General features: G+C 41.3%; 2 protein-coding genes across 3 annotated transcripts; one reads left to right on the forward strand and one right to left on the reverse strand.

Annotated features, from left to right (window-relative positions):
- Nucleotides 1–628: 628 nt before the first annotated feature.
- On the reverse strand, nucleotides 629–18957 carry tdrd9 (tudor domain containing 9). 2 transcript variants are annotated; one of them, XM_020085249.2, is made up of 35 exons: nucleotides 18547–18957; nucleotides 13484–13557; nucleotides 13300–13367; nucleotides 12653–12874; nucleotides 11666–11788; nucleotides 11294–11374; nucleotides 11050–11214; nucleotides 10312–10415; nucleotides 10110–10229; nucleotides 9910–9994; nucleotides 9775–9832; nucleotides 9577–9681; nucleotides 9396–9493; nucleotides 9157–9288; nucleotides 8526–8688; nucleotides 8349–8412; nucleotides 8016–8079; nucleotides 7860–7904; nucleotides 7632–7685; nucleotides 7320–7436; nucleotides 6948–7055; nucleotides 6691–6791; nucleotides 6399–6563; nucleotides 5771–5882; nucleotides 5464–5679; nucleotides 4916–5005; nucleotides 4580–4837; nucleotides 4267–4434; nucleotides 3787–3857; nucleotides 3606–3715; nucleotides 3035–3131; nucleotides 2807–2945; nucleotides 1536–1654; nucleotides 1131–1203; nucleotides 629–1037 (listed from the first exon to the last, which is right to left on the reverse strand). In XM_020085249.2, exons 1-35 carry the CDS (start codon nucleotides 18816–18818, stop codon nucleotides 939–941), a joined length of 4140 nt encoding a protein of 1379 aa, XP_019940808.2. In that variant the 5' UTR covers nucleotides 18819–18957; the 3' UTR covers nucleotides 629–938. The 2 variants fall into 2 exon arrangements, with proteins under 2 accessions (XP_019940808.2, XP_019940807.2); XM_020085248.2 differs by having other exon boundaries at nucleotides 10312–10418.
- On the forward strand, nucleotides 14739–17678 carry rd3l (RD3 like). The gene is made up of 3 exons (XM_020085250.2): nucleotides 14739–15202; nucleotides 15895–16235; nucleotides 16878–17678. The coding sequence occupies exons 2-3, from the start codon at nucleotides 15922–15924 to the stop codon at nucleotides 17239–17241; spliced, it is 678 nt and encodes a 225-aa protein (XP_019940809.2). The 5' UTR covers nucleotides 14739–15202; nucleotides 15895–15921; the 3' UTR covers nucleotides 17242–17678.
- Nucleotides 18958–18977: the final 20 nt, after the last annotated feature.

Below are 18977 nucleotides of genomic sequence, written 5' to 3' on the forward strand. Positions count from 1 at the left end.
CAGAAACAGTGATCATTCATATGTTACTGTTTGGAAACCATTACATCATGTTTACTATATAAAACATAATTCGGAGAATGTGACATGACAACTAAATACTGTTAGCAGAGGAGCAGCATGAGATACGAGCCAGAATCAGCTAGTGTGACTCTGCAGTTTGTTGGTTTGTCTCCAGACAGTTGATGAGTTAATAAGAGTTTAACCAGAATCATGAGAAACGAATATCATCAGGAAGCTTTTCTATTAGTTTATCCACAGCACAGTGGTTTGTGTGCAACATCTCCTTCTGACGGAGGATGAAGAGTTGAAACAATCCCTTTGTCTGGGTTTGTTTAACAGGTGACTGGCCTTTAACCTTTTACTAAACAAAACAAGTTGTTTCTAAATTATTACATTCACAAGTTCTCGAGAAAGTTTTGCTAGATAATGTTTGCATGACAAACATCTGGTTTATTAAACATTTACAGTGATAGTATTCTCTTGCTTGAAGTAAAATGTGGACAATCACAGAAATCAAAGGTTAGAGGTAAGATGTGAGTTGTGTTAGGCTTTGGCATGAATTGGTCATGTTGAAGGTTAGAGATAAGGTTGTGTGTGGAGTCTATGTTTCAATGACTGATGAGCCACATCTGTTACAAACAACTCTTTTTAATATCCACTGCTGAACAACATGACAACAGACTGAACATGATGAATCTCATCACTGAACAGTGGTTTCTTTATAAGCAGCAGTGTTTAAACAACGACAAGCCCACTGCAGCAAGAGAACAAAGAGGGTTGAACATTTAACTGTGCAGCCAAAAGCTACAGTTCAATTTAAACATAATAAAATGTCAAACATATAAAATTCTCTGAACATTAAATTAAAATTCTTAGTGACTGCAAATATTAACACATTAGAATCAGTTCAAAACAAAAACAACGATTACAATGATTTTTTAAGTGTTGAGGAGAGTGACAGGATGCAGCTGGTAGACAACACCTCTCGTCTTTCCACCACATGGTGCCACGATATCCATCCTCAGACAGGGATCCACCTGCAGCACCAATACACAAACTTAAACACACACACAACTTGAACGTGCTAAAAAATGTTGGATATGGATGACGGAGCGCTGACGTAAACACACCTGGTTCCATTTCTCCTGTTTCTCGTAGAACAAAGGAGTGACGGCTTCCCTCGGGGGCGACTTGGTGAACAGTCTACAATACACAGTACAGAGAGATTTATAAAATACTATTTGAACCAACCACTGTATAAAAAGATCAACAACATGACAGCCCCTAAAAAGTCGAATCATTTCGATTCAATCCCGGGTGGCTGCATGTGATAATTTTGGTCTGAACAAATTATTTGATACCATAAAAATGAGATGAGGTGTCATGACTAACAGCTGAGAAGGACTTCAGAGAAGTTGGCTGTGCCTGTATCTAATTTTAGCTTCATTTGTCTGAAGTGGCTGAACATTGTCCTTACATCCAGTCATTAATCAGACCATTCAAACTTTATCTCTGTGGGTGTGAGTGTGTTTGACCTCAAGAGAAGCTCCCGACAGTCCTCCTGCAGTTGGCTGATCCTGTCAGGCCCCAGATGCAGCGTGCCACTGGGCCCGTCACACACCAGACGGTTTATAGCCATTCGTAGGGCGTTTATCTAAAGAGAGAAAAAACATTTGAGTAATTGACATCATGTAACTGTGCAGAAACATGAAATATGGCCATTAACCTATTTAGATCTGATGCAACATATGGGTGTATATACCTTTAAGGTGCGACGTTTGCATGCTCCTCCCTGCGCAGAGCTGGATGAGACGGGTCTCATCCATGATGTCATGGTTTTCAAGACATGTCACTGATGAAATTCATTGTGTTGTGCTGAAATACTTGCGAGAAAGTCCAAATGTCGTATGGGAAATGTAGTTTGTTTTTCAGCGCTCTTAGCCTATAATGAAGTTTTTAAAGTAGTGTTTCACACAATGACTGACCATCTAAGCCAGAGCAGCAATATTGAAGCGCATTACATGGTCATGATGAAAACGAAGATTCAGACCCTGATGATCCTGCTGACTCACTGACCAAGGCTCAGTCTGTAAGAGACATGTTTGAGGAGGAGGTGGAATAAGGAGGGCTCAGGTTATTTATTTTTTTATGTTCACTAAGTTAATGGAAAATGCAATATTTATTATTTATTAATGTTTTAGCTATCAAAGGTTTTTTGACTTCACAAAGGTTGGCAATTCTGTCAGGTCTTCAGAAAACCTTAAGATTTTAGGTGTTGTCAAACAAAGCTTATCTTTGAATGTGCGTTTTTATCCGGAGCCTTAGGTCTTAATGGGTTAAAGTATTGTTTTAAAAGGAACAAGGCCCAGTGCTGTGGATCACTCTTGTGATCAGTTTTATCACAACAAATACACCAGTTCTATTTTATACATGTTTTAGAAGCTATTAAGATACTGGGACAAAACAACATACAGAGATACCTACATGAGGAAATCTGTTCCATCAAAAAGTACATTTCATGAAGTAATGAATAAAATTCTTCTCTTCCTAACGCATTCTGTTGTCTGTTACACTTTTACCTCCTTGTGTTTCAGGGACTAGTGTGCAGGAAAAGTGCTGCAACTCAGCTGTGTTTTAGTCTAAGTGCATGAGCTAAAAAATGTTAATATGGTTAATATATTGCAGGTAAATATCACTGTTCACACACAGATGGAGCTGATGATTGACACAGATCTGAAGAAATTAATCTGTGTTTTCCCATCAGACACAACATGTCCGCCTCTCTGTGTCTGGTGACAGCTGTTACCTCAGCGATGTCTTCCACGTCAAACTTGACGTCAAAGGCGAGTTCGATGTCGTGCTCTGGTAGGATGCCATCTTGTGCTTGACTGTTCCAGCCGAGTCCACAGAGGGCGCCGGTGTAGCAGGTCCTCTCTTCATTTGTGCTAAAATACATAAATATTGACATATGACATAAATATTGAGTGTGCCACCTTCAAAGATATGCAGAGGTAGAACTTTGTGTCAAACTGACCGTAACTCCATGACGGGGGTGAAGAGCATGGTCACGAGTGAAGGCAGCCCGGGGATGTCTGGCATGATGGTGGTATCTCTCAGAAGAATGCGTGTTCCTGCAACACAAACACACAATAAGCAGAAATTCCAGAATAAAAACAAGCTGAATTAAAAACCGCAGCCCAAACTTTTTACAGCGTTTTTAAAAAAAATTCTGAAAAATGTGCTGTCAATGTTTCAGATTCAGTAGTTGGAGTAACATCAGCTGGTCAACTCTACCACGGAGGTTATGTTCTTGCCCCTGGTAACCATCTCCCAGAAAACAATCATGTTGATGGGGGGAGAAGAAAGAACTTACATCTTACTTAAATCCATGGGTGCAATTTGATAGTTTGAGGGAATTTAATGACAATATTGGGGCTTGCTGGAGGCATGTGCCCCAGTGACATTGTACAAACATTTGCTGGACATGTAGTGTACAGAGGGTTTATTCAGCAGAGCAAAGCAGTCGCAGCCAAAATAATAAGATTTACATCATTAAAATGTTGATATGTGGTGTTAATAATTACATCACACTTTGTATCTGCTACCTGTGGAGTTGACCGACACAGTCCCAGCCACCAGTATCCTCTGATGTTTGTTATGAGGGTTTTCATTCAGCGCCAGAAGGTTGATGCTGCTCCTCTCTATGCAAACCATCCTGGAGGAGGACACATAAGCAATGAAAACCTGCAGCTTTAATGTGGTGCCGGTCTATGTTGTCAGGCTTACTTGTAGAAGGTCTTGTGGCTCAAGCTGTGAAAGCTTATCTTGTGAGGACTGCTTGGTCCATACACATGAACCTGTGGTTTCAGAGAGAATGCAGCAGACACACATGACCTGATTTATTCATGCAGCCATTGGTGGCTGGGATTCAGAGCTGTGGTCACCCTGTCCTCATTGTTCTGTCAGACAGGATGGGTGTGCCTCTGAATGAACACCAACATCTATTGAGATGGCGCCATCTCCTGGACAAAACCAATCACTACCAAAATATCAGCATCCCACACAAATCCATTTTTATACCTAAAAAACATGTACGCACACGTACGCACTTTCTTGTCTTCTTCATTTACTTCTCCTTGTTAATTTCTTTAGATATTTTAACACAGATTTTTTTTTTACCTGCTTTGCAATCAATTACTATTACTGTTACTAATTTTCAGTAGGAATATAATATGAAAATGTTTTGTAAGCCGCAGTGCATCTTGCCTTTGTCTTGGAAATTGGCAGGCTGCTTTTGGAAAACTGAGCAAGCAGCTTGTCAATGAGTTCCTTCTCCTCTTTCTTGCGATCCGTCCAGGAGCTGCTGGCAGCATTGGGGACATATGCCCCTGTTTTCATGTCCTTGTACAGGGACATCAGCACCTCGTGGTTTTGCTGCCAAGAGCACACAGGGAGATATCATGACTCAGATAAACAGTGTTTAATTACATCTTTATGAATTTTGTGCTGAGGTTGTTTCTCCTTAAAACATAAGAACTTCCTGTTGTGCTTTACGCTCAGAAACTTAAACTCTAATCACCTTGGAATCAAAGCTCTCTTCAGCCTTGACAGCATGTCCTTCCTCCACCAAGATGTCTACCACACTGTTGTTTGTTGTCTCATTGTTGATGAGCAGCTGAACACGCATGACATTGTGGAGGATGGAGTAGAGTGACACGATGAGTGAATTGCCCTTCACCAGTGTGCGAAAGCGATCGCGTGCTCTGCTGCTCCACTGGTTTCCAAGGATGATGGACTGGGCTGATGGACGCATCCCAGAAACTTGAAACTCATGAGCCTAAGAAGTGTTTGGATGTTGATAATTGTTTAAAGACTGGACAGTGGATCAGAAATGTGCCACTCACAGTTTTACTACCTGGAAAGGGTGAGACAGAAGATCAGAGGGGAGCTCTCTGAGGCTGCTGCAGGCAACAACCGCTGTGTTACCAAAGTCCAAGAAGAAAACCTGCAGAGTGACAGGAAACGTATTGCCCTCTGATGATCATGAACAACTGCTATCCAATGCTTTCCTATATTCTGTTTTCGATGTTAGGGGTCAACATTCAGATCAGTTTTCAAATTTACCAGACTGAATACCTGGAGGCCACCACTCATTTGGTATGTCAGAACAATTTGATTCAAAATGATGACTTATCTGCTTAGAACAGACACTTGACCAAACTATGTCCAGAGATAATTTAATTTTTGCAGACTTGTATAAAAATGTAATTTCACAACGCTTTTGCTTTTCTTATTTCTTGGTATTTGATCAATTATAAGATTATAATGACTTCTGAAACTGAAAACTGTTTTGTACAAGAGAACATTGTTCCTCTTGCTGCTTCAATCAGTTATACAACATTATGCATGTGTGAAAATAAAAAAGGAAACAAATGGCTGTACTACAATTTGAGTGATATCCACCTCCACTGTATTGCCACGGATGTGCAGGATCTTGGCACGGTAGTAGAGACTCTGATCATTGACCTCGGAGTAAGGAGCCAGACACCTCAGGTTGGGGTAGAGTGACACAGTTATAGGATGCAACGTGTGCTTGTTGATCTCAGCTGTCAGCCACCGCTGCTTCTCTAAGCTGGCTTCATCTGCCTGGAACCCCCAGAAATGTCCCACGTCCACCACCTTCAGCAGAGATCAGAGTTAAGGGACCGTCATGACAGATGAACTCACAGTATCTCCTTTTGAAAGACCAAGTTAAATGTAGGGGACTGACCTCTGTGATGTTGACCACAAAGAAGTGGTTGGGGGGTAGTTTGTCTGGATCAATAGTGCTGCTCAACACTCCCACTGGGCAGACAGACTGGCTCTGGAAGTCAACATTCACCCTGGGTAGAAACAGAGAACTGGACATTAATGTTCTGTGCACATTAACTTTCACTTTGAATGTCATAACATCAAGTAATTTTAAAGTTATCTAGCAAGTGTTCATAAGGTATCCTAAATCAAACGTTGACATGAATCCAGATACCTGGTATAAGAGGGGCATTAAGAATCATGCAGAAGTATCACAAGACAATCACATCACCCCATCTCGAAGCTGGTGCTGTGTGTGCCTAAAATCTGCCCTGAGTCACTGATTGCAGTGCTTGGATGTCAGATTACATTAATGCTCAGTGCACGGACACTGAACGATGCAGCCTGTGGTGCAGGGGGCTCCACTTTCCAAAAGATTCTCAGCCCTCAGAACACCAACACTGTAAAACCCAGTGCTCTTATGATTTCACGCCCCTCATTAAAACCTAATGCTCTTGTGCCTTTTCCCGCCCCATATATTTAAGTTTCAGACAAGGAGGGAAGTAAAGTTCAGAATAGATTTTATGAATATGTAAACAAAGTCGTACCGTGCATATTTCATGTGAGTTATGTTCCCAGCATATTTTTCAATTTGTTCAATGGGGTAAACAAAAAGTTCCATGGGAGAACTCTGCTGGGACAGGAGGAGGGCGAGGGACACTTCAGGCAGAACCCCAGAGTCTTGAGATGTCCTGTAGAACTCCACATATGCTCTGAGTGTACGCACGCACACACACACAGTCAGGTAATGAACAATCAAATATTAGTTCTTGTTTTTTTTTTTTAATCTATTGTTTAGACAAAGTGCTGAGGTTTAATGTGTGATTTGCCTCCATTTACCTGGAGTTATCAAAGGAAATGGTTTTGACTTGTCCACACAGGCGGAACAGAGACTGCAGCTGCTTGTAGTACAGGAAACTGTATGGAGGCATGTTCCTCACCTGGACACAGCACAGTTGTTGTAATCACTACTTACTGTAACAAGTTTAAATGATTAGTTACAGCATAACAGTAAAGTATTGAGCAAAACATTTAAGCATATTTCACAACAATGAACTGTATTCACTAGATGCGGCTGCCAATACTAAGGATTATACCATCACTGTTGTTCTGGGGTTGAAGCCACTTAATTCTCTGGAGGCCAAGTCTTCATCTATTTCCCCCTGGATGAAGTAGTTGGGGTAGTAGGCACCGGCGATGACCAACTGAGACAGAGACAGGTGCAATCGAACACAAACTGAAATCAATATCCATCCGCTCCGATGACAGGATCTGAGGCACACGATGTGACACACTTGGGCCTGGGAGATAATTTATTGTATACGTGCATCATGGACCTGAATTTCATCGCAGTATTCGGTTTTTAATTATTTCTTCCAAATGTTACTTTCACATCAAAAATGACACGCTATATATAAAGTAAACTTCTGCTGACTGTACATCCCATCATGTCCAGCACCGAGTCTCACCTGAAGAATGAACCTCAGCCTGTGTGTGCTGGTATAGTCTGCTGGTTGACTGCTGTCCTGCACATGCATGTTGAACTGGGAAACACGCTTCCTCAGGTCCTCATACAGCTCGGCAACCTGGAGAGAGAGTTACTGCTGAGGCACACAGTAGTTTAATTTGGAATAATTCACTCATTGAGACTGGAGTTGTTCACCATTTTTACTAATGCATGAGATAATCAACTGTGCACCAACACAGGTTATAATCAACTAGGTAGTTCATCAATGAACTTGTGAAGTCATGTGACCCTGCTCTGTGCATTGTCTGTGTACCTCCCTGATCCTCTTGATCTGAATGAAGTTCTCTTTTCCCCAGTCCAGCTCGTCCTGGGAGAAGAAAGCAACAAGAAACATTGCATTAAAAAATGATGATACATTGATAAATTAAATAAAGTTGGTTATTAAGTATCAGTGAGAGAAAACAAGTACAAAATGAGCATCATAAGTTTTCTGTGTGTTTCTCTTTTCAGTGAGTTCATGTTTGGTTGTTGTGTTGTTCACCTTTGGGTGTCTCAGCTGTCCTTTCTTTTTGGAAGAGTGCCATGCCTAACAGTGAGAGACCACAGGAAAGGGTTTTCAAGCTAAGGTTCCAACAGCTATTAGGCAAGTATGTAAATTAATTCAAGACCACACAACTTGCTGTTAACTTGATCACACCTTGAAGGCATTTACAAAACCTATGGAATCACTTTGTGTTCCATGGGCAAAGGCCAACTTGCTCCTGGAATTACAAACACTGGTCAGTACAACACAAGGTAAAAACAAAAAAGCCCACTGCAAGAAAAACTCTTTGTGCTGTTCAGCAAAACATACACATATCTTCTAGTGAGTCAATAATTATAATACAAGGGTCTTGACTCTATTGAGTTATATAACAACATAATGGTCCAAATACCCATGAATATATTGTTCCATCTGTCCATCATCCATTGCTACACAAAAACAATACTGACAGCCTATGAATCATTGCAGCTACTGTGTGTGACTCACCTGTGGCCAGCGAGCTGCTGCATGGACGGTATGGCAAAGAAACTCTTCAGAGAATGTGAGGCGGCTGAGAATATAACAAACCAACACTTGTGTTACATTAACACAATGCACTCCAAGAGTGCAATTCTGAATGTGCTCTAACTGAGGCCTGTTCCAGCTGTATAATGACAGACTGACCTATAATGAGGCACTCGTCCAGGCAGCCAAAGACATGGCCGAGGACAATTATCTTCCCCAGGTACAGGTCCACAGGCAAATGGGCCAGCACTCGACCCAGGAATGTTAGCTCGCCATCCTCGCTCTGAGCCCTGCCGTCACTTTTCACAGACAGAGCGCCGATCTACAGAAGAAAACCCACAACTACTGAAAACACAATAGGCTTCATTTATGAAGTCCTAAGCCTTTCCTCAAATTAACAGTTGATTGAACATGTAAATAACTCATCTCTTTGACAAAAATAGAATCATATTTTTCCCTTCACAGTTTATTAAAATTAATGGCTATTGATGGATATTGTATTTATTTTTATTATAAGCTCAATATCTTGAAATAAGTTTATAATTTATTACTGAAAAGTTTCTAATTTGTTATTGATGGAAAAAACAAGATTAACACTGCACATTATTATCTGCAAACAAACTTGACTATCCTAACACAAAGATCCTGTGAGAGAACTCCTGGTCTAATCCTCTGTCACAGAGCTGAGAAGATGCCTAAGTAAATAACAGTTATCATTACACTCACAAATGTCAACGTACTTGACAAGACATTAATGGAAGAATCATCAATCTGCTTTCTTTTTACAGACCTCTTTGAGTTGCAGCACAGTTCTCACTATGTCTTCAGAGTTTGGGGGTGAAAGTGCTGTTGAGAGGATGGAGCGGGGATCTCCCATATCAAGCAGCTTCACTTTCAGCATGATAGTGGCCAAGGGGGCAAGCTAAGAGGAAGGCGAACAGTATGGCCTTGATAAATGTTGTCAGATTTCAGAGGCAACCCTTAAAACTGTAAAATAAAATAAAACTGTGTATTGAACGTGTTCTTTACCAGCATCTCAGGAATCATGTACTCTGGGATCTCATTCCTCCAGAAATCTTTGGTGACGAGACGATAACAGTAGCCCCTAGACACTCGTCCTGCCCTCCCTGAGGTAGGTGAGAGAAGCCTTAGTTGAACAGACACAGACACTTTGTAGTTTAAGTTGCATTAGTTGCAGTAATTAACAGACCTCTACGCTGGTTACTGTTGGTTTTGGACGCCCAGGTGAGACGGAGAGACTGATAATTGGTATCTTGGTCACAGACTAGGTGACGAGTAAGACAGAAGTCAATGACTGTGAGGACAAAAAAGCACCAATACCAATTAAAACTTAGGAAAAAACTTAAAATCAAAAAATAAAATCAAGCTCAGGAGAAAAGATATCGACCATATTTGACATCCGGAACAGTCACCGAACTCTCTGCGATGTTGGTGGAAAGGATGACCTGTGAAAATGAAAGGATCATCAGTACAGCAAGTATTTAAGACACATTTGAGAGAGAATAAGTTTAGCTGTTATCACCTTCCTGTATCCAGGGACAGGAAGCAGAAACACACCGTTCTGCTCCTCCAGAGTCACAGAGGAGTGAAGAGGATAAACCTGCAATCTGAACAAAGTGTGTGCATCATAATGTTAAAAGGTAAATGTCTTACATTAACCATCTTAAAAAGACACCAGGTAGAAAAAAGATAAAAAGATCTTTAGATTAACTAAAAGATCACCTTTTGTGGACAAGCTTGGCCAAAGCCTCCTGCATGTAGCTTATCTCATGTAACCCAGGAAGGAAAACCAGAACACTGCCTCTCTCAGACGAAGTCAAGCCACTGTCTTTGTCAGCTTTGCTGCTCATTAACAAACACATTTCAACACATGACTGAACAAACAGGGGACCTGGTATTGTGTGCTAAGTCACCAAGGCTTTACCGGGAATCCTTGCCCTCCAACTCGTCAAAGCTCTGGATGAGGCTGATGGCAAGATTGTACATCTCTACTGAGATGTAAGGGTCATCTGGATGACGTGGCTCAAACTGCTTAACACACATTAACATACAAATTAGGGCGGGTTAAGTAACCGAAAATGTATTGAAACCTTAAAAGTACAGTGTGTAGAATTTTGTGACATCTTGTGTTGAAATTACATGTTGCAGCTGAATACCCCTCCCCTCACCCTCCAAACATGAGGTAAAGAAAACTACACTTCATACAACAGATGAAATTCTACATTCAATTCCTGCCAATAGTTCCCTTTCAGTTAAATCTTACACACTGGACCTTTAATGTTTGATTGATTCGCTCTAAACTTTAGGAGACACCCATTTAAACACAATAAAAAAAGGCCACGATTTTGCATGCCAGAACAATCCACATTCATGATCCAACATCATCGATTAATAAGACGGTTTAATCAAATTAATAACATTCAGTGTGAGTGAGGCACGACAGGGACGTGGATAAACACACACACAGGAGTGTGTCCAACATCTGAGTGATGCGTCCACTGGGCAAGGGGGTTATAAAACCACTGTTCATTAATTGTAATTGAGCTAAAAGTTTGAAATAATCGTGACACTGATTTGATTTCATATCAAATATCAATAATATAACTGGTTTGGACTCACAGCACAGAGCCGTTGCATCAGCAAATTATTACAATCTCATTACCTTGTATGGTAACAGGTTGTGGAGGTCATCCAGATAAAACTCCTCAATAACGAAGGGTGCCCCCTCCACTTCAAACACATAGGCTGGGTTCATCTTGCCACGAATCAGGGTGCCGAAGTACTCAGCAAACTGTGTGCAGTTAATGGTGGCTGACATGAGGATGATCTGGAAAAAGACAACTTAAAATGAGTGTAATTGATTGATGAGTACAGAAAAGGGAGGTTTACTTTGATATAGTGATTACCTTGACATAACGAGAGTTGGAATGAAGGAGTTTCCTCAAAACCAGTAAGAGAAAGTCCATCTCCTCAGTACGCTCGTGAACCTTGGGCAAAGGCAGATTTGTCTAACAGTTACAATCGGACACAACAGTCAAGAACCACTAATTAGAAAAAAATAATGCAAAGATTAAGCCTTTCCACTGCAGCAGCATTAAATGTAGACAAACCATAATGAAACAAAATTACAGCAGAATATAAAAGTATACGTTTTTAGACAGGAGGCAACATATCCCACAATGATAATTGGAGAGTGGTTTGTGCATTTGTCTGTTTGCGTGTCCGGTTACTCCACCAAAACTCATCCTCCATTCCCCTCTAAACTTTATGATCTTCACCTCATCCAAGAAGATGTGCGAGTACTCTGTTAGGCACTTGGCAGAAACCAGTTTTTGCAGCAGCACTCCTGTCGTCATGTAGATGAGGCGAGTGTGCTCAGTCGCCATCTTCTCCAGTCCAACCTGTAGTTCAAACAATCAGAGTTACATTCATTAATCTGAAAGACATATGAATACTATTTCTGACACTCTCAGTAGGGATGTAGACTTGTTACTTTAGTAAAGCATCACTGACACTTGACATCTGACAAGCTTATAATGTTTTTAGCAGCACCATGTAATGATGGCCACCCACTTTGTGCAGAGCGATATAATTTGTCAGTTTCTGTACCATCAGCTTTAATACTTTTTAAATTGAATTAAAGCATCATACAACCCCACAGTCTTTGGTTTGATATTTTTCACAGAAGCAAATTCAAGACATTCCATCGTCTCCCATTTGTCTGCAGCTTTAACAAGCCTATTTGTGGTTGGTTTTAGGGAAAATACCAGTGACCTGAGATAAAATCCATTACAATCCTGTGTGTGACCTCAGGGAAACTTCACGGTTCGCTGAGTCATTTCTAAGCACAAAGAACTTTCCATTCACCGATTGCACGACTTTCATAAACCAAGACAAAACATACGAAGGGGGAACAAGAAAAAAGCTCTTTCCTTACAGCAAACAGAGTAAAAATCACATAAGTGAATAAAGAACACAACATAACTTTTTAGAGCTTAACCTGACATCATCTGTCTGTTATTGCTCCCACTATCAGGGACATAATAACTCAGGTCTTCAAAGAGCAGAGGAAACAGTTATTAGACACTGTTTCAGAGCTCTGCATATTAAAGCCAGATACCCTGACAACAAACACAAAAGAGCTTGTTAACAAATGCTTACAAATCTCAATTTTAAGCTAAAAGGGATGCAAACTAAAAACATACATGGGCTATTTGCACTTTACAGTTCAAGCAAACCACATTCTGTCTAATTGAGACACAAACCTGATATCCCACTAAGCTACCCAGGGTACACTTCCGCTGTGTGGCAACCCATCGGGCAATACTCGTGGCCCCAATCTTGCGAGGTTGGGTGACCACGATGTTGCATGAGCCGTTTTTGGCATTGTAGTGATCCAGAATGTACTGTGGCAGCTGGGTGGTCTTGCCACTGCCTGTGGCTCCGCGAATAATCACTACAGAGTTGTTTTCTATGAGGGAAATCAGCTGGAAGCAGACACACATGCACAAACGTACTGTTAACAAAAAGAGACCGCATTTGGACCATATCACTGAAATCAAAAAAGGAATTTAAGTTAAGATATTGTAGAGCAGATGGATGTGCTAAGCTGATTTGTAACCAAAAGTCCACTTTATAATCTGTATTAAGGAAGTGCAGCTTAAATGACAGCCTGACCTCCTAAAATATAAAAACAGCGCTCTGTATTAGAGAAGAGACATTTTTTTGCCCAGTGAATATTAAGTTAGGACTTGTCCTGCAGCATCATGAATCGCTGAGTACATCTTGAGTAAAAAGTAAAAGCTTAAAAATACCAGTGTCCTGAGGACATAGGGACAATACATAGGGACAAGAACTACAGAATGGCCATGCTCTAATAGAACTTAAGGTTGTATATTTGAATGCAACAGACCTCCATTCTGTTTTTGGTTATGGGCAAACTCGGGTACTGATAGCTGGGGAGTGGAGGAGGAGCAGTACCTGAGGATTCATAATAAAAGGCATGAGAAATACTGTGTTCAACAGTCTATCGAAGGTCATTTCAGACTTCACAAGACTTAAGATCAGGAAAATGTAACAGAAAGTTGAATACTCACTCCCGTCAGGTTTTTGGAGACTCCCTCCGGAGTTCACGGTCTTCGGGCTGCTCTCATCAGGAACCTCTGATGGCCTGAAGAGAAATAAAATACATTTTAAGCAGCTTATTTTGTGATATAAATAATGACTTAAAATAAGATACCATGGGTGATAATGTTTTCACCAACTAAACAGTAGTTCTGCTCAAATGGGACAAGTGTCCTGTTTATATATGATGGACAACACTCCATCTTCATTCAGTCTGGATAGGATGAAAACATAGTGTAAACATTCTTCAGCTTTATCTGAAAAAGCTTAACTGCCAATGTGTCAAAGAGGAGAAACAGAGGAAACATGCAGCTACTGAAAAAATAAAAAAGATTTTGTGGCACATACAGGTAAGACCAGGCTAAAATTAGAGGCCAAGCCTTAAAGCAGCTTAAATAAATTCCCTTTAAGATTCTGGAAAATATTTTAGATCAGTGCATCAGTGCCATGTTTTATTACCTCCACCGAGGAGGTTATGTTTTTAACTGTCTGTTTGTTGGCTGGTTTGATTTTAAGCAAGGTCACATGAAAAGAAGTCAACGAATTTCCACAAAATGAATTGGGAAGATGAGGTATGGGTCAGGGAAGAACCCAATGAAATATGGTGCAGATCAGGGGTGGATCAAGATTTTTCTTTTTAATTTTCTCATTGTTAAATTGAGCGTTTTTCAACATTTTCCCAGGGAATTATACAAAAATTTGTATCTACTGAATTTTAATTTTGTTTCATAAAGGGACTGTTGGGCCTTAGTGGAGGTTTTCACTGTAGTATGCCATTTGAGTTTCTGATGCAATTACATGCAGCAAAATTAATGTATTACAATTTATCAGTTGTTATAAACTAAGCTACAAGAAGTGTTGCAGAACACTCACGTGTAGTAGTCACCTCAGCTAGATGTGTACTGCAACACTTCATGCTAATCCACAGGTTAGCACTTTTATGATCACTTACAAATGACTTAATCTGAATTTAACAGTTTATAATTAACTTCAGCTCTAGGTTCACAAAGAGAATGACAATGCCAACAGCTACAAACTTTATGTCTTAATGTCATGTCTAACCCTGCTCTAAGTCTGTGCCTCCTCTCGTCTTTCCCTCTGGTCAACTTGACCCAGCCTGCAGCTCTGGAGCCTGGAGAGCATTCCCTGTTGTCTCTGCCCGTCCCCTTTTCTTCACAAGGAGAATTCTTATCGCAACAGCAGGCACAAACTCTGACAGAGGAGCTCAAATATAACACACATGCGGCTTATGCACACACATGCACTCTTGCCCTCTCCCTTTCTCTCCAATGCAATCCTTTCGTGCAAGCTACAAAGCAGCTGACCTTACAACAAAGCTGCACACTGCACAGAGGAGAGCGGAGTGAAGGGAGAGGAGAAGTGACAGCTCTTAGTCAGTTAGTGGTGTGTGACTAACTCTCTTGGAAAAAGTCTGTGTGGCAAGAGCAGTGGGAGGGATACGGACAAGACCATAACTACAACAGAAAGAGGAAAAACTGCTTCAGGAGTCAAGACATCGGAGGATTGCTGCCGACACACAAGTGATGTGCATTCAACACGAGGGACGCGGTCAACATTGAAAGAATGACGTCTACAAGGAGTGAACCATAGAGACAAAAAGCAGAGGACTACGCTCATTCTTACCCTACTCCTGAATACCTCACAAAGCGTTGGTGGAGCCGTTTTCAGCTGTAAGTACAAATATGTATTTTCCATTTTCATCCAGATGTTAGTGTGATTAATTCTGACCTGCACATGCTGAGAGACTCACTGTTGTTTAAGTCCTGATTATTTTTGGAGCTTTTAGAGCAGGAATCAAATCAGACACCAAAGAAGGAATGTTGTGTAACCTCACAATGGATAGAGGAAGTTGACCTGTGACCCTGCATGCTGTGTGATCCATCTAAATCCCAGGTGGAAGCCATGTTGAATCCATCATCTTGAAAGAAAGAGGGGCCAGATACAAACACCTGCGACATTGTGCTCTACTAAATTTGACTTTAACTGAAGGCAATCAAAGCAGCCACCAGGCAGAGACCAGAGGTCAGCTTAGTTATAGGGTGATCATTTTTCACTGTCAACCTGAAATTTTTAAATACAATAGGGCAACACATGCTTAGAATTAAGGTTGTGATTTTTCCCCTGCGGAAAATCACGTCTTTGTTTGCAGCACATCGACACTGACATCGAGTTATTTCACTAAGATGCTGGCAAGAAAAATTCTGAAAGATTTTTCAAGCTCACATACAGCCCCTATCAAAAATTTTCATGAAAATGTTTGGTGGTCAGTTCCTGTCTGAAAGCAGCTTTAGAAGGAAACTAGCCTCACTGCTGTGTAAATACCTTCAGGGTCCACAATAACAAAGAACTCTTGTTTTTTCAGTCTTCTTGACGCTCTGCTGTGAGTGCCATGCCCCTGTTCAGCTGGATGAAGTGGTCTCATGAGACAAAAGTGCAGACTCAGAATGAAGCGCCACCTCTTAAGACTTTAGAGGTTGTGCCCAGCCGCAGGTTGATCAGAGAGCTCCTGTGGCATGTGGAGGAACGTGAACAACTGGCACGGGAATTGGAGCGCGAGCACAGGTTGGCCCACAGCTCTCCGGGTCTCCAGTGGTTCCAGAAGTACCATCGGTTACGGACTCTCATCCCCACATCAGAGCTTTACCAGCTAGAGTTCCTGTGTGCCCAGATACCACCCATCCATGCAGCCGCAGTCCTTTCCAGGTGTTTATTAGCGGACACGTCATGCTCTATCCTTACATTAGCATGCTGTCAACAGTGGCTAACTGCTACTGCCTCAACACAAGCCCTGACAGCAGGCAAAGCAGAGAAGACCCAAAGGGAAAGGGAGGCAGGGCGAGCTGCCAAGAAAGCCATTATGTGTTACTGTCACAGAGGCAGGGGATAGAGGGTGTGAACATGTGAAGGTGAAGGATGCCCTATAAAGCTGAGCGCAGGCAGACTGCCGGGGTTTCTTCTCATCATCTCTATGTTAGCAATTATATTTAAAGAAGGTTGGAGTAGTTCTACATGGTCGAACACTGTGACCTACTTACTTTTACTCCCCATAAAACTCACATCTAGGTCACTGGAAGGTGCTTACATAACCAAATTACCAAAGAATACAATTTAAATAAGATATGTTATGTTTGTACCATTTCCACACATCTGTGCTTGTAGTTTCAAGACTGACAAACAGAGGACTAGCATACAGGTATCTCACTTGATGATGGGTGAAACGTCATAATTATATTATCATTATTATTATTATGATAATAATTAATGCTGAAAATTGTGGGAAGCTCATGCTAATCCTTGCAATTCGAACTACTGTTTAATTTACTATCTTGGTGCTTCCTTCCGCAGGTTTCGTGAGGTGCTTGCCACCAACAACATTAGGCCCTGGGAGCTGGTGTCTGTCTTCAAGCAGGTGCTGAGAGACTTTGTGAACCATAAGCAATATGATGAAGAGTACGACTTCTCAGGTCAATCAGCACAGCGCCAACCAATGGAGGCTTGGACCAGCCGCTATAAAATGAGGCAGGGCTTTGTCACGACTACCATCCCCAACTGTGGTGACTGCCCAAGGGAGGAGATCCCAACAATCTCTGGATATGTGGACTGGGCCATGCGGCACTCCAGTTCTTTCACAGCTTACAGCGACTGGGAGCTTCCATATTACTATCCAGCATCTCTCAGGCCCAATGGGACATACAGCACTACACTGTGAAAGGACACATGAAACCACATGAACACAACCAACACGTTAAAAATGGGTTTGTGAGAACACTGGTTTTTCTTGCCTGCCTCCTCTGTATGATCCCATTATTCGGACCGTTTTTTGATGTCTTTATTACGACCCTAAATTTGTCTTTGTAGAGATTAGGCTGTGTTTCAAAAGGTACATTGTTAGCTTGTCTGAGAGGTATTATGTGGGCACAGTATGTGAGAACATGCACAACCTAGACCAATTGTACCTGGACCAAATGGAAGCAGTGTGTACCTGCAGCGCTCATCACAGACTGAACATGTTTTTGAGAAGTTAAAGCACAGTTCGATATTCTCCTTTTTCGTCTGAACTGTTTTAGAGCTCTATGGATGCTGAACTGTCAAAAAGCTGATAAAAAAATCAAAATATGAGACAGAATAAAAATAATTTGAGTAGCATACGTTTGCTTGTCTTATTTAAATCTTGATAATTATCCTGTGATCCTTGAAATGTCCCAAAACATCCAGGTTTGCAGTCATGCCTGTGAGGTTTGATTTGGTAGCAACCAAGAGCAGTCATCATCTTCTACTGTTATACCCTTAATTGGAGAACACCTAGGTAGTATTCTGGAAAGATTTTAAATTCTAAAAACAGGTTTTTTTTTTTTTTTTTAATTGTCTAATAACACTCTTTTTTTATTCAATGTATTTGGGATGTTGTTATTCTCATTTAGTGAATAATAACACCCCAAAAAATTGAAATGTTTCTTCTCTGTGAGGGTAAGAGGAGGAATATTTAAACCTGACAGTTTAAAATATATATATTATATACCCCCCCCCCCCCCAAAAAAAATATTATAATATATATATTATATCTCCTGTGATGCTTCATAGGCAGTAAATGAAGAACTATGTTTATCACAATCATCAGTTTTCCGATGGAGAGCCTTTAAAATAATACAATCTTAACTCAAGAGTTTTTGACAAACATTTGGAAAGTACTTAAATCTGATTTCTAAAAACTCATTCCCGTCGAACACTGGTGAGATAAGATCTGTGTTCCTTCACTGCAGAGCTCGTAGCCGCCAAAAACCTCACGGACGCGCGGGTGTTGGGGGGGTGTCACCTCAACAGCAGCTCTTAGCTTGTTAATGACGCACCTCAGATAGTTTTCACAGCAACTATCAGATGAAACTGTGAATTCACAGGTCGTCATCCTTTAACCTGTCGAGTTTAACATGTTTGTGTCTGAGCGAGAAAACAACCGACACGTGCTGAAAGCTAGCTAGCACGAGGCTAGCTAGCTTGAAGCTAACTTGAACCTCACCTGGGCTCTTCGGCCGCTGGCTCGAGCTTCTTCACAGTCGCTTCCTCTGTGAGCTTAATGTTCGCAAACGTGGCCCCCGAGGTGAACCAGTCTGAAATCTGCTCGGCGGTGAAAACTTTCTTCATGTTGTCTCCGCTGTCTAAAACCAAACCACCGCGCTTCTTCCACCGCCTCGTGTCAGCTCGGCTTGACTGAGGCGAGAGGCAGGTGAACACGCTCAGCTCGCCCCCTGGCGGCTGGACTAAAAACCGTGAAAATCCACAGAAACACATTGAAATGGAAATGATTCATTGTTTAACTAGAATAGACAAAAAACTACTAATCAGATAATGCCAAGCATTTCCTTCTGGGCTGACAAGTTAAGACAGCTGAAGTCATCTCAATCTCTTTGAAACAATAATGGAAATAACCTTTTTCTTGAACTGTTCAGG

This window comes from Paralichthys olivaceus, chromosome 12 (genome assembly GCF_024713975.1).
Source record: "Paralichthys olivaceus isolate ysfri-2021 chromosome 12, ASM2471397v2, whole genome shotgun sequence".
Classification (NCBI taxonomy): Eukaryota; Metazoa; Chordata; class Actinopteri; order Pleuronectiformes; family Paralichthyidae; genus Paralichthys; species Paralichthys olivaceus.

Coding starts and splice junctions, on each gene's coding strand:
- rd3l (XM_020085250.2), top strand. CDS start 15,922: ATGCCCCTGTTCAGCTGGATGAAGTGGTCTCATGAGACAAAAGTGCAG. Junction 16,236..16,877: donor GCAGCCGCAGTCCTTTCCAG/GTGTTTATTAGC, acceptor TTCCTTCCGCAG/GTTTCGTGAGGTGCTTGCCA.
- tdrd9 (XM_020085248.2), bottom strand. CDS start 18,818: ATGTGTTTCTGTGGATTTTCACGGTTTTTAGTCCAGCCGCCAGGGGGC. Junction 7,437..7,631: donor AGATCAAGAGGATCAGGGAG/GTACACAGACAA, acceptor CTCTCTCTCCAG/GTTGCCGAGCTGTATGAGGA. Junction 1,655..2,806: donor ACGTGGAAGACATCGCTGAG/GTAACAGCTGTC, acceptor TTCTCTCTTTAG/ATAAACGCCCTACGAATGGC.